At 32.5% G+C, this 13,196-nt stretch overlaps 1 protein-coding gene across 1 annotated transcript; it reads left to right on the forward strand.

Annotated features, from left to right (window-relative positions):
* Positions 1–11,286: 11,286 nt before the first annotated feature.
* Positions 11,287–12,569, forward strand: LOC143530255 (protein FAR1-RELATED SEQUENCE 5-like). Its single transcript, XM_077025844.1, has 4 exons — positions 11,287–11,706; positions 11,924–12,000; positions 12,079–12,277; positions 12,411–12,569. The coding sequence occupies exons 1-4, from the start codon at positions 11,287–11,289 to the stop codon at positions 12,567–12,569; spliced, it is 855 nt and encodes a 284-aa protein (XP_076881959.1).
* The last annotated feature ends 627 nt before the right edge of the window (positions 12,570–13,196 follow it).

Consider the following 13,196-nt stretch of genomic DNA (forward strand, 5'->3'; position numbering starts at 1 on the left):
TTTATGTTTTTATTAAAGTATCGTTATAAACGTAACCAATACCCACCAAATACGTGTCAACCCTTCAATGCAACACAACACTCAAGTTTTACCGATCGAATAAATATTGTCTTAAATTTGTTTTTTTTAAACTAAACCGCTATACGAGCGCTATTATATTTTTCATGTTTTTTTTAATTTGTAAGCATGCTAATTTGATGAATTTATTTTTTAGGTTTAGTTTCAGTACCTTAATGAACATAGTCAACACATACCAAATTCGCATTAAATCACAATTGCAACGCCTGAGTTTTACAGACCGAAATGGATGCGCAACACATAAGTAAGCCACTATTTGCCATAATAACCAGAACGTGAAATCCTAAAATATTCCAAAACACAACTAAGATAAACATTTAGTGGGAATTTGTAATGACAATATTTCCCTAAGCTTTTTTGCACTTTTAATTAACATTTAACGGTTTCTGTTAGCATTTAGCGGAAGTTAAAGTTGGTACCTAACATTGTTACAAAATTCGTACACGCTATTTTTAAACTTTAGTACCCAATCTTATTACTTTAAGAATACATCAGGGACTAGCCGAGTAATTGTGTCATTCTTTTATTATGTTGTTAAAATCAAATTATGTTATGTTAAAACTAAAATGATATATATTTAAAAGAAAATTAAAAACTATGGGCTTCGGTATAGTGGGTTCTGTGTAATTTCCCACCCCACACTGGGTATGGGCCACCCTGATCCAGTTACAAAACCATCATAAAATAATCGGAATTTTTACAGATTGGACATTCATGTGCATAATAAATTTTTTCAAGTAAAATCGTACAATATCAAAATACTTATTATAAATCGCTACTAAATGGCGGTGATGCTAATGATTCAAGGCACTAACGTTTGATTAGATTCAGTTGTTTTAGATGACCATTTCTGGGATTTTCCAAAAATGAAATAAAACACATAATACTTTTGGTGTAAGAAGAAAAAAGAATAGTTCGTTTTGATGGCTTTTATATGGTTTTAGATAAACTAAAATATAAATTTAAAGGGGTAAAGGATGGAATACGAAAATTGTTTATCGTACAATAGGTACGCGAGTGTCTGGAGCGTCCATCTTCAATAACCATCATAACCTAAAATCACAATTACGCAAGCCGGCCTCCTTCAACCTCTTCTCCCATTGATTCCGTCCACCTTCACCATCTCCGTTCAACGATTCCGTCCACCATCCACCTTCGCGACCACCATCTTCTTCCGACACAACCATCGATCGTTGCTCACGTGTCAGTTAATTAAATTGCTCAATTGAAATTGAAATTGTTGAACTAATTGATCAATTAAACTTTGAAATTGGCCCAATTAATCATAAATTTGAAGTTTCAATTAATCAATTTTGAGTTTTTGAAGAAACCCAGTTGCAGACGTTCCATATTTTGTTCATATGGTCGAATCAATGATCAAATTAATAGTCGATTGATGATTGTTTGATGATTATGAGATTATATGAAGTGATTTCAGTGTTCAATTCATGTTTACATGTGTTTAATTTCTTTTTTTGTTAGTTTTAGAAGTTCTGAACACCTAGAACTTCCTAGAACTTCTAAACTTTTTATCAGAACTTCTAAACTTTTTTAAACACCCAGAACTTCTTAGAACTTCTAAACTTTTTATTAAACAACCTGAACTTCGTAGAACACATTAGAATGTTTAAAGATGTTCATTTTTTTTGAACACCCAGTGCTTTGTTGAATGTATCAGAACGTTTAAAGATGTTCTTTTTTGGTCAGAACGTTTAAAGGTAGTCAGTTATGTTTCAGAACGTTTAAACATAATATTTTGAACCCTAATCAGAGCTCGATTGAGTGCGTTATTTCTGCAATTCCATAATTGATTGATGAATCTAAATGCTTCTACACATCAATTCGATTGATTAAATCATCATTTTGGTGTTTATTTTGGTCAGAACGTTTAAACTTTGAGCAGAACGTTTAAACATGAACCCTAATCAGAACACAATTAAGTGTGTTAATCTGTATTTTCATAATCGATTGATGATTCTAAAGCCTCTTACACATCAATTCGATTGATTAAATCATCAATTTTTGATCAATTTGAAGATTTTTAATGTTCAGTGACGTTCTTTTCAATTTTGGGTTTTGACTTTTGAGATTTCATACTGTAAGTTGTGATTAGAGTTTAGAAATTAGATGAGATAGATTAAGGAGTTCTGAATTTGGATCGGAATCGATTTTAAATCGATGAATTTGATCGCGAACTACTGTTTGGGTTATTTACCAAACTGCCATTGCCTGAAATTGAAATCGATGACCAGCAGTGTCGTGTACGTAATGTACGATAAGTCATTATTGTACAATAACTCACCCCAATTTAAGGGTGTGTATTTTATGTCATTTCCTTGATATATCTATATATATATATATATCTATACTATATATAATACATTAAACAAGGGTAAATTAAGACATCTATTTTTAAGTAATTTACAACACTTAAAGCATGAGATGCATGTGTTAGTAAGGGTAAACATGTCTTTTAAACACAATTCATTCAACTTAGAAGTTTGGTCCCTCATATTTAACCATATTATGTTTTTAATTTAACTTGTAAACTAACTTACCACCCATAATTTTTAAACGACTATAGTCTTTTCACTTGTTAATATTTTTATAAACAAATTGCACCATAAAAATGAGCATTTTATTCTCTTTAATTTGGATATGATATTGTTGTAATTTTTTTCTTTTTAAATAAATTAATATGTTACGTAGGGGTCTTCAGTGTTGGTTTTGATGATTCTTAAATTAAACTTGTGAGTCTAACCGTTAATACTGATTTTTTGTCTTCCAAAACCAAACTCAACCATTGAAAGTTGAAACTGAATCGTTACTAACGGTCTGGTTCCAGTTTGGTTTCACAGTTTAAACTTTAATAATAAATTTAGTTTAAAATAATTAATAATTTAAATGTACCATCAATTTTAACTAAAAACCAACATAATATGATACTTGAGATGATCATAAATAAAAAGTGATAATTTTTGCTACATAAATGGTAAATATTAATGGAAGATCTAGGACGTGAAATAATAACAACAAATATTACAAAAGGGATCATGTTGCAATTAGGTTAATTTACAGTCTTTTCTGGTTTCATATGGTCGGTTTCCGATATAAACCGCGAACCAACCGTTCACTACGTTTTGAAAATTTTGAAACCGACCAACAAACCGAAGTAAAAAAGAAAAAGAAAAAAGAAGTCAAAACAATGACCGATTTAAACGATTTCAAGGTTTTAACCGGACCATAAACACTTATATTTGTACGTGATTAAAATGTTCAAACACCTACTGCATCGAGCGGTCACCCGTCTAGTATATATATATTGAAAAGATCCAATACACTAATCCTTAACGTACATTAACGTACGCGAATCCATTTTTTCACGAATCGGTCCATGAAATCACATCCAAACATCTCGGAATCGTCAATACATATCCAATCAATCATTTTTTCTCTGAAAAAAACAGTTTTGGATGGTTAATCGATCAATTTTTCACTTTTTTCACGAAGACTGATTTTTGAGCGTTTAAGTTTTCTAAGCGTCTTAGGTTTTTGCCTTTGAGCGTCTCGCGTACCTACTGTTCGTTAAGGCATTAGCGTACAGTAACTGTACCGTATATATATATATCTAACTATTTATATAAATGTCTACCATAAATTCTTACGTGTCATCCTCTGGTCGCTTCCCACCCCCTCTAAAGCCTCCAAATTTCTTGATTTCTAAATTGTGAGCTCTCATTAATTTAACCCGATTTTCACCCGTTCATGCTTTAATTTTCGCGGGTCTCGTGGGTTACCAAACCCGGATACCCTTAGACGGGTTATGACAGCTTTATAACCCTTTCTCATTTCCCCAAACACTAAACCATCTCACAGCCACCTCTCCTTCTTCATCATCGTTGTTTAACCCTGGCTGTTTTTCAATTTCCATTCAGTGATTATCGTTTGGATTCCTCAATTCCATTGGTTTAAATGGATAGCTTAATACCCACATGGCAAGTTTCGTTCTTGTGTGGGATTTTAACATGGATTGTAATGTCTTTGATGCTCAATCTCACCGGATAATCAGATCCATAACCCAACCATGGGTTTTGAGTTATCTAACCTCCTCTGATACAATTATCCTTCATATTCAGGTACGCGCACCAGGTGTTCGATCATTTGTCAACAAGGGATTTGACTTCTTTATGTCATTAATCTCATCAGTTTGCTTCTCTTGGTGCTATTTACAATCATTGTTAGTTCATAAAGTCCAGTGTTTGACAAATTTAGGTATTTTGATGAAATTAAATTAGGATGTTGCACTATTACGTTTACTTTTACAAGCATTGTTTGAGCTTGACCCGTTAGATAAGCCATACCCAATAATCCAAGTTTGCTCGTTAGAGATGAAAAAAATATACCTAATCTGATAAACGCGGGTTATGTTTTATCTCTAACGAGCGAACTCAAATAGGCACCTTCACGGCTTCACTGACTTCACTTTGTGCAAAGGAGTTATTAATAGTAGTGTTTGCATTTCAATTATGCTATTGATGCTACCATTGTTGGACCATTCCTGACCCTAATAGGTATAATTTCTTTAAAAACAATATATAGATTGCTAGTAAAATAATATAGTTTTTATAGTTATATGACCTTTTAGGTGTGAGCTGGAATACAAGAGGTTCATTTTTTCCATTTAATTCTGCTGAGGCACCACTAACGACCTATCTTAAACCTTCGGCTTTGATACCAATCTTTCACACCCCAACCTACGGCGGAAATGTCGGGGCGTGAGCTGATTGCCACAGCTCTCAAGGTACTATCATGAAATTATAAAGCGACAATATCTAATTAATTTATTTATTATTAAACAACACTTAAATATAACAAAAATAAAGGAAATTACAAATACGAAACCAACTATTATTGTATATGTTTATTATCCTAAAGTCATCTCTACGTGAGCTTCAGTTCAATAAGCAATCCAATTTATAACCAGCAAATGCGTACAAAATATATATGTGTCAAAAACACATGTTGAGTGAGTAGATTCACCAGTTTTGACACAAACAAAATGGTAATATATAATGATATAAATAATAGAGTAAAAATAAGCAAAACTTTTATCTGTGAGTATAAACAATAAAATCGTTGAGCAAATAATGAGTGTCGGTGAAACCATTGTCGGGCTCCGGCCACTACGACGGTCGTATGATCATACTATGTGGATGAGGATGAGTTACCAACCAATCATAAAAACAGTAAACACATAAGCATATATCAAATACCAAGTATTCATTCAACTAATACACAACAAAAAGATCACAGTTTTCATTTGAGAAATAATAGTGTAAATAATTTGATAGTTGGAACGCAATGTCCCCAAAACATTTGAAAAAAAGTAAAAATAGGGGAGTGATTACTCACCTGATCGGATGAACGAAATATAAGTGATGACGTGAGAAAGATAAATCATTCGGGATATACCGTCAAGGATTCCTATTTAAATAATTGTAATAAGATTAATTATAAAGATACAACATGGTTTAATAAATTAAGATTTCGATGTGATTAAAGTTATGGTTACGATTAGGATGGTTATTGATTGATCGATTGAACTCTACGGTTATTATTATTGTGAAATCATTATTATTAGTTTAAATAAATAAATATGCGTTGAATAATTATATGATTATATAAATAATATTTAGTTAAAAATAATGCAATTTTAAATGTGTACATATATAAATATAACTCGTAATATATTATAAAATTTAAGACAAACGTAAAAAATATATATTTATCATACAATATACATCTTGAAATCTTTAACGATAATCTAACTCTATAAATATAATTAATACGTTTAATATACGTTGATTATAATTTTTGTTTAAAGAATAATACACACACACATATATATATACACACACACACACACGTAAACGATAGCCCTTAACGAGATTGATTGACAAGAAACATTAATTTACGGATGTTGGTTTGATGAAAATACATTTATTTCATATTTATTATTAATTATAAATAGTTAAAAATCTTTTAAATACCAAAAATAAAAACGAATGATAAACAATTGGGCTGGGGGAAGCTCGAACCCGCGCCCCAGCCGGTTTGAACCTTAGAGCACACACCATTAACCAACTGCGCTGGGGTCTCATGTTGTTTAATATTCAGAACAATAACTTAATTGCGGTAGCCCAGACAAACCCCCAAATCCTATATAAACCCTAACCCCTAATTCATTTAAATTAGAAATTCGTTAATACAATTAATGTTAGGGCTTTTATATTACGGGCAAAAACGATCTTGTTGGGATGTTCAATTACCTGAAACGATGGCCAATCGAGGAGAACAACATATATTAGTTGCGTCGGCCATATACAGAATCAAATAAGCAGGTGCAGGCTCGAGATGTCCAATTAAGTATATGATTTATGGTCGCTGGCTTGTAAGGATTGTGCGATAATGATTAATTGAATTAACATTAACTATAAATGGTATCTTCACAATTTCTAGTATGACGGTTTAATAAAATACGCGAATCGTATTGAGTTGATCTTTGTTTCCAAATTGGTTATGTCGTTGATGCCGACTAAGGCAAGATTATCAACGTGATTAATTCGATTACCAAGTTTATAACGAGAATTATGGTCCAACGTGTTAAACGGGTCTCGGATTATAAATTGGATTCGGGTACGGGTATATGGGTCTTGGGTAACATGTCATGGTTGATAATAATAATAATATTTGCAATATAATCCCTATAGATTGAGGGTGGACACATAAAGAGATAATAGTTTTTAGTTTGGGTGAAATTTGAGTATTTTCAATGTTTTGTATCATATATTAAGTAAATACAATAAATAAATATTAATAATATTATCTCAAACAATGTGATAGTTTCTGGATAAAAATTTCTCGAACATAAAAGCGGTTCGGGTATAGACGGATAAAATATTAATTTAGAAACCGAGTTGTTATGTATATATATAAATATAGGGGTGGGTTATAGTAAAAAGAAATAGTTTTGTAGGAATAGTAAGAATAAATCTAGACCTTTGGATCTAGGATCTAGTGGTTGAGATTGATAGTTTTTAAAATACCAAATAATTTCCTAAGATCTAGCATTTAGGCTACATAGTTTCCTAACACTAAATTTTATGTGCTTCCTACTCTTTCTACAAAACTATGTATTTTTATTTTAACCCTTTTCTCTCTCTCTCTCTCTATCTCTCTCTCTCTCTCTCTCTATATATATATATATATATATATATATATATATATATATATATATATATATATATATATATTGTCTACCATAAAATCCTAGGTGTCTCTCTCAGATGTTCCCCCCATTCTCTAAAGCCACCAGATTGCTTGATTTATAAATGGAGGCTTCTCATGCATTTGACCCGAATTCGCGGGTATGGGTCTCACCAAACCCAAATAGCCTTTAAATGGGTTATAACATCTCATTTATTTGTAAAACTATTTCATAAGCAAACAATAATTTTCACAGGTCATGGGTCTCACTAAACCCGGATAAATCTTAAACGGGTTATAAAATCTCATTTATTTGTGAAATAATCCCTTAATTATTAAAGAATAATTTTCACGGATTATGTGTCTTACCAAACTCTAATAGCCCTCAAATGGGTTATAAGATCTCATTTATTGATAAACACTTTCATTATCAAACCCTAATTTAATTTATCTGCTTTACATATTCTCCTGCTGGTCTATCATCTTTATCGTCGGTTAACTTCCAATACTACCCACCATCGTCAACTACATCAACACCATTTTTTTCATAAATATTTGTGTTCATGTTTGTACAGTTAAAAAAATCAACATGCTTGTGTTCTTTTATGTTTGTTCGTTAAAATTCTAAAAAGCCTAAACAACTCAATTGATAAAACCCAAACGTTAAAAAATATAATAACAAACTAATATATATGTATTAAATTAAAACAAAACTACGTTAAAAAATAAAATAATCATCATAAAAAGCAAAATGATTTAAATAAACTCCCGTAACACGGGAGGATCAAACTAGTATATATATATACACGTGTGTATTTATATATACATATATATATATAGGGTTTGGATCAAATAAAAATGAAATTAACGTGATAAATGTGATAATCAAGTAGGGTAATTTTATATACAAGTAGAGTAATTATCAAAGAGTAATTATGTAATTACTCTATGATATAATTATATAATTACACTACTTGTATATATAATTATTTTACTTGATTCTCATGTTTAGCACGTTAATTTCATTTGTACGTTAACTGTAACACCCCAGCCCAGTTAGGGCCGACGTGTCACTCGATACGATAAATAAAAATCCAAACTCAAAATTTTAAAATCATTTAAAACCCAAAAAGGTTCAATATTATTGACAACGAAAATAAATAAAGTTGTTTACTCAAAAGAAATTATTTAAGTTCCCCCCTTTCCAACTTCTAGACTTTTACTTTTACTCTCAATCACACATTCCCCAGGTTCCCTTGAGTACCTGTAACAAATTAAAGAAAACACAAAATAAATAAACACGGATGGGCCAAAAATTTCCCAGTAACGGAGGAAACAATAGCAGTAACAACAAACGATTAAATAAACGATATGACGAACAATCAAGGAAGAAGCAGTTACAGTTTGCGAGCCGATAACGGAAACAATACGCTGAACTATCAGTTATGAATAAGTACAATAACAATATATCTATGGAATACCCATGTGAGCCGGTAACAATAACAGTATGTACATTAGCTGCAGACTAATGAACCAATAAGTGAGATAGGAATGTGGACACACACCTAACCATCTCACTCCAGTAACAGTTTACCTAGGATCGATCCATACGTCTCCAGCAATCAGTATATGCTCTCATCGCACAATAAAATAGAGACGCTATGGAATAATCGCTCCGCCACAGATAGAACACATCAAAGGTGCCTCGATGACGCCCTACGTCCCCATAGGTGGATAAATGCTCGGGTATTGAGGTCATATAAAATGCAATAACAATGGTCAATATCAATATAATATGTATCAATAACAATCATTCCATACACAATGGTCTATTAGGAACATGCGATAATTAGTGCAATAAAATATATTATATCGCATGCATGACAATTTAACAATAACAATTTGCAATAAATAAAGAGCGAAACTATTTAATAACGGTGACACGATGAATCAACTCAATAATTATAACACGATTAATGACTCAAGAATCCATATACTATGAGAGCGAAGACACGGTATGACGCTACTAGTGCAAGGCCACGAAACCCGTACACTATGAGAATGATGAAAACAATATTTACGCTACAAGTAAAAGACCACAGAATCCGTACCTTATAAGCGAAATGGTAACGTAAGCTTGAATTAGACGTCGCCGGGACCTATAATATTATTGTAACGTAAATTATATTATGATATTTACATGTAGTCTCTCGTTTTCAAGATTTGAAAATAAGTTCACTATTTGTGTATTTTTAATCCTCATTACTAATCACATATTAATTATTGTGAATTTATGATATAACTTTAATATACCTTAACATAATATAAATAGTTAAATTTTGAACTATTTTTAGAGTACTGTGAAATCATGTTCACATATTCATATGTATACACATCATTTAAATCACACTAATGTGAGTTGTCCATCACCACAGGTCTTCCCATATCAATTATTATTTATTTATTTATTTTTAAAAGAGTAGATTGCAAAGCAAAGTTCCAACGTTGAACTTGTTTATTATGAAAACCAGTTTTATTTTCTTTTCAAACTCTGGTTTGGATTTCTAAACGGTTGATTAACAATGGAATTAAAACCGCATGTAGTGTTACCTTGAGCCAAGATGAACGGTTTGTTTCGGATTTCCAACAAGCCGAACTGGAGCACGTCGGAGTAGACAACACGTACGACAGTGGAGTGACGATGGAGAGTGGTAAGTCCAGCAGGTGGTGTGGTGTGTTTCCGGCGACAAAGATAGCAGTGGCGGCGGTTGTCGGCTACCAGCGACGACGGCGAGGACTCGCGTAGCGGTGGCTGTGATGTCCGCGATTTCTCCGGCTAGTTGCAGGGCGGTGGTGGTGGTGACTACGGTGGTGTCGATGATGACTGGCTAACACAAAAACGTCTGCGGCAGTGATGGTTGTCTCCGGCCGCAACCGTTAGTGGTGTTGACGGTTTCCCGGTAGCAAGCGACGATGGTTCGGTCGAAAAAGGATAGCTCGATTATGGTTTTTCTCTTAGTAGAATCATTCATATGATATTTAAACTAGTTGGAAACCTTAAATTTAGTGATAGCATTTGATAGTTTGTTGAGATAAGCCAAACGAATTTATCGCCGGAAAGTTACGAGTTGTAAACTTTGTTCAAAATTCAAATTTCATATTTTATTCTAAATACTCATCCGTTGTTGTTGTTGTTGTTATTATTATTTGGAATACGCTAATCCCTATCGTACAAAATCGTACGCGACAACAGTAAGCTTCGATCTACACTTACCATTCAGTTGAAAGTGGTTGAGGAGATCCCGTGTTTTTTTAAGCGAGAAGGGTATGCTTGTCTTTTTGATTCGTCATTTAAATTTGGTAATTTGCGTATAAACGGTTACGATCCTGATATTTAGCTTAATCAAAATCAATTTCTTATTTTACGAATCAATTTTTGTACCTAAAATTATCAATTGTGCTGTGTCAAGTACATGAACCAGTTTTTCAAGTGATTTTTGTGATTTTAGGGTTTTGAAATGGAAGACGATCGTGAATGTAAGTTTTTGCTGTGTTTTAATTAATCAACTGTAGATGTATACGTTTATAATCTGTATGTTAGTTCATATGAGAATCACATGATAATTGAATTAGTTTAGGTTTTTAGCTTGTTCATATTATGACCGTCTTTTGATTTTGATGTTTCATAATACGAACGTATCATGAGCGTGTTAATATGTCTAATTATGGTCTGATTATAATGTTATATAATATGAGCGCCGTATGAGCGTGTTACTATTATGTTTGTTAAAATGGTGTTGATTATAATTTTTGAGCGTGTTATAGCGTGTTTGGATTATAATTTTTATATTGATGTTTTTGTGTAGATGATTCAAGTGTTTTGGTTGAAGGTCAAGGGGTTGATATCATTCCTGAAGTTGCTTTTACGAACCTGTTAAAGGAATGATGTTTTCGTCAATTGATCAAGCATTTGATTTTTATTGTGAATATGCTAAAAAAGCTGGATTTGGGGCTTGTAAAGGTGGATCTTACATGCATGGTGTTGTATTACAGACTAAGTACTTTACATGTTGTAAAGAAGGTCACAAGCCAGCTAAAATGTATGATTCAAAAGGTGATTGTAATGAATCAAGCAAGCCATATTACAAAAGGAGGAAGAGGCCAACAATTAGATGCGGTTGTAGAGCACATATACAGTTGAAATCTGTTGACGGTGAATTTTTTCAAGTAGATGATTTTGTTGAAGGCCATAGTCATAAAATGGTTGCAGATTCTGATATGCAGTTTGTTCGTTCTGCTAGGAAGTTAACACATGTCCAAGAGGAAGCTATTTATAAGCTGTCTAATATGAACTTAGGACCTGTTTAACCGTACCTTATGAGAACACAGTACGGTGGGTTTGAAAGGTAGAGCAACTAAAGATGATTGTAAGAATTTTAAACAAGGTTTGAAATGTTATATTGGAGAGTATGATGCTGAGATGATTGTTCAGAGATTGTATGCGAAGAAAACATTTTCATCCGATTATTCTTTTGAATATGATGTCAATGATGATCATGAGTTAATTCGTATGTTTTAGGCTGATGAGACTTCAAAGAGTAATCATATTGCATTTGGGCATATTATATCTTTTGATGCTACATTTAAGACTAACAAGTAAGTTTGTGTGTATGTATAGGATTGTTTTGTATGTATATGTTTTTGTGTCTATTTTATATGATTTTATATGTACAGGTACAAGATGGTTTTTGTCCCGTTTACGGCAATTGATAACCATTGTCATAGTGTTACTGTCGGTGCTGGATTACTAGCTTCTGAAACTATTGAATCCTACACATGTTTATTGCAAATGTTTCTTAAGTCATTTGGTCATGCACCGAATACAAGGCATAGGTTATGCATGTGGCATATCATGAAGAAAGTTGCTGACAAGGTAACTTTTCTTAATTTTGTTTCAAGCAGTTTTGAATAATGAGTGTTTTACAAGCGTTTAACGGCAATAGTCTTTTTCTTTTGTGACAACGAGCGTTGCACAAGCGTTTTAACATGTTTTTTGTGTTTATCAGGTGGGGGCTGATTTATGTAACAACGAAGATTTTAAGAGTAGGCTGTGTAACATTGTGTGGACCGATTCAATTAGTCCTTCTGAATTTGAGGAAAAATGGCAGGCTATAATGGTTGATTTTGAGTTTGACATGAATAAATGGCTTACTGATATGTATTAAATCAGATTTGATTTGATACCTACGTTTTATAGAGATGAACTTTTTTCTGGATTGATGCGTACAACATCAAGATCAGAGAGCGAAAACCATTTTTTTGGAAAAGCTACAAATTCTCAATTAACATTAGTTGAGTTTTTCAACCATTTTGATTTTTGTATGGAGATACAGAGATACAATGGCAGACGGTGTGATCATGATTGTAGGTACACGTATCCGCAGTTAGAAACCCGAAGTTATCTTGAAAGGGAAGCTGTTAGGATATATACAAGAGCTATATTTAATGATCTTTAAGATGAAATGAATGAAATTGTTGGTGGTGTTTCTCAATTCAGTTCTTGTGAAGAAGGAGGAGGGTTTTTGAGGTGCAAAATAATGGATTTTAATGCGTATGTTCCAGGTTTTTTGGAGGTAATTTACGAGTGTTTGTTAAGTGTTTTAGTTTAAAGTTGTTTTAGTTTAAGTTAATTAACAAGTGTTAGATAAGCGTTTTACTTTTTTTTAGGTTGTGTTTAAGAAGGACGGTGAGTTTGGTGAAGAGTCTATTGCAACATGCTCCTCAAAAGATTCGAACAACATGGTTTGTTGTGTCGGCATATTTTCTACGTCATGAATATGTATCAAGTCAAG

This window comes from Bidens hawaiensis, unplaced genomic scaffold (assembly GCF_021521415.1).
Source record: "Bidens hawaiensis isolate Kalapana, Puna unplaced genomic scaffold, B.hawaiensis_p1.1 tig00008877_1, whole genome shotgun sequence".
In the NCBI taxonomy this organism is placed as follows: Eukaryota; Viridiplantae; Streptophyta; class Magnoliopsida; order Asterales; family Asteraceae; genus Bidens; species Bidens hawaiensis.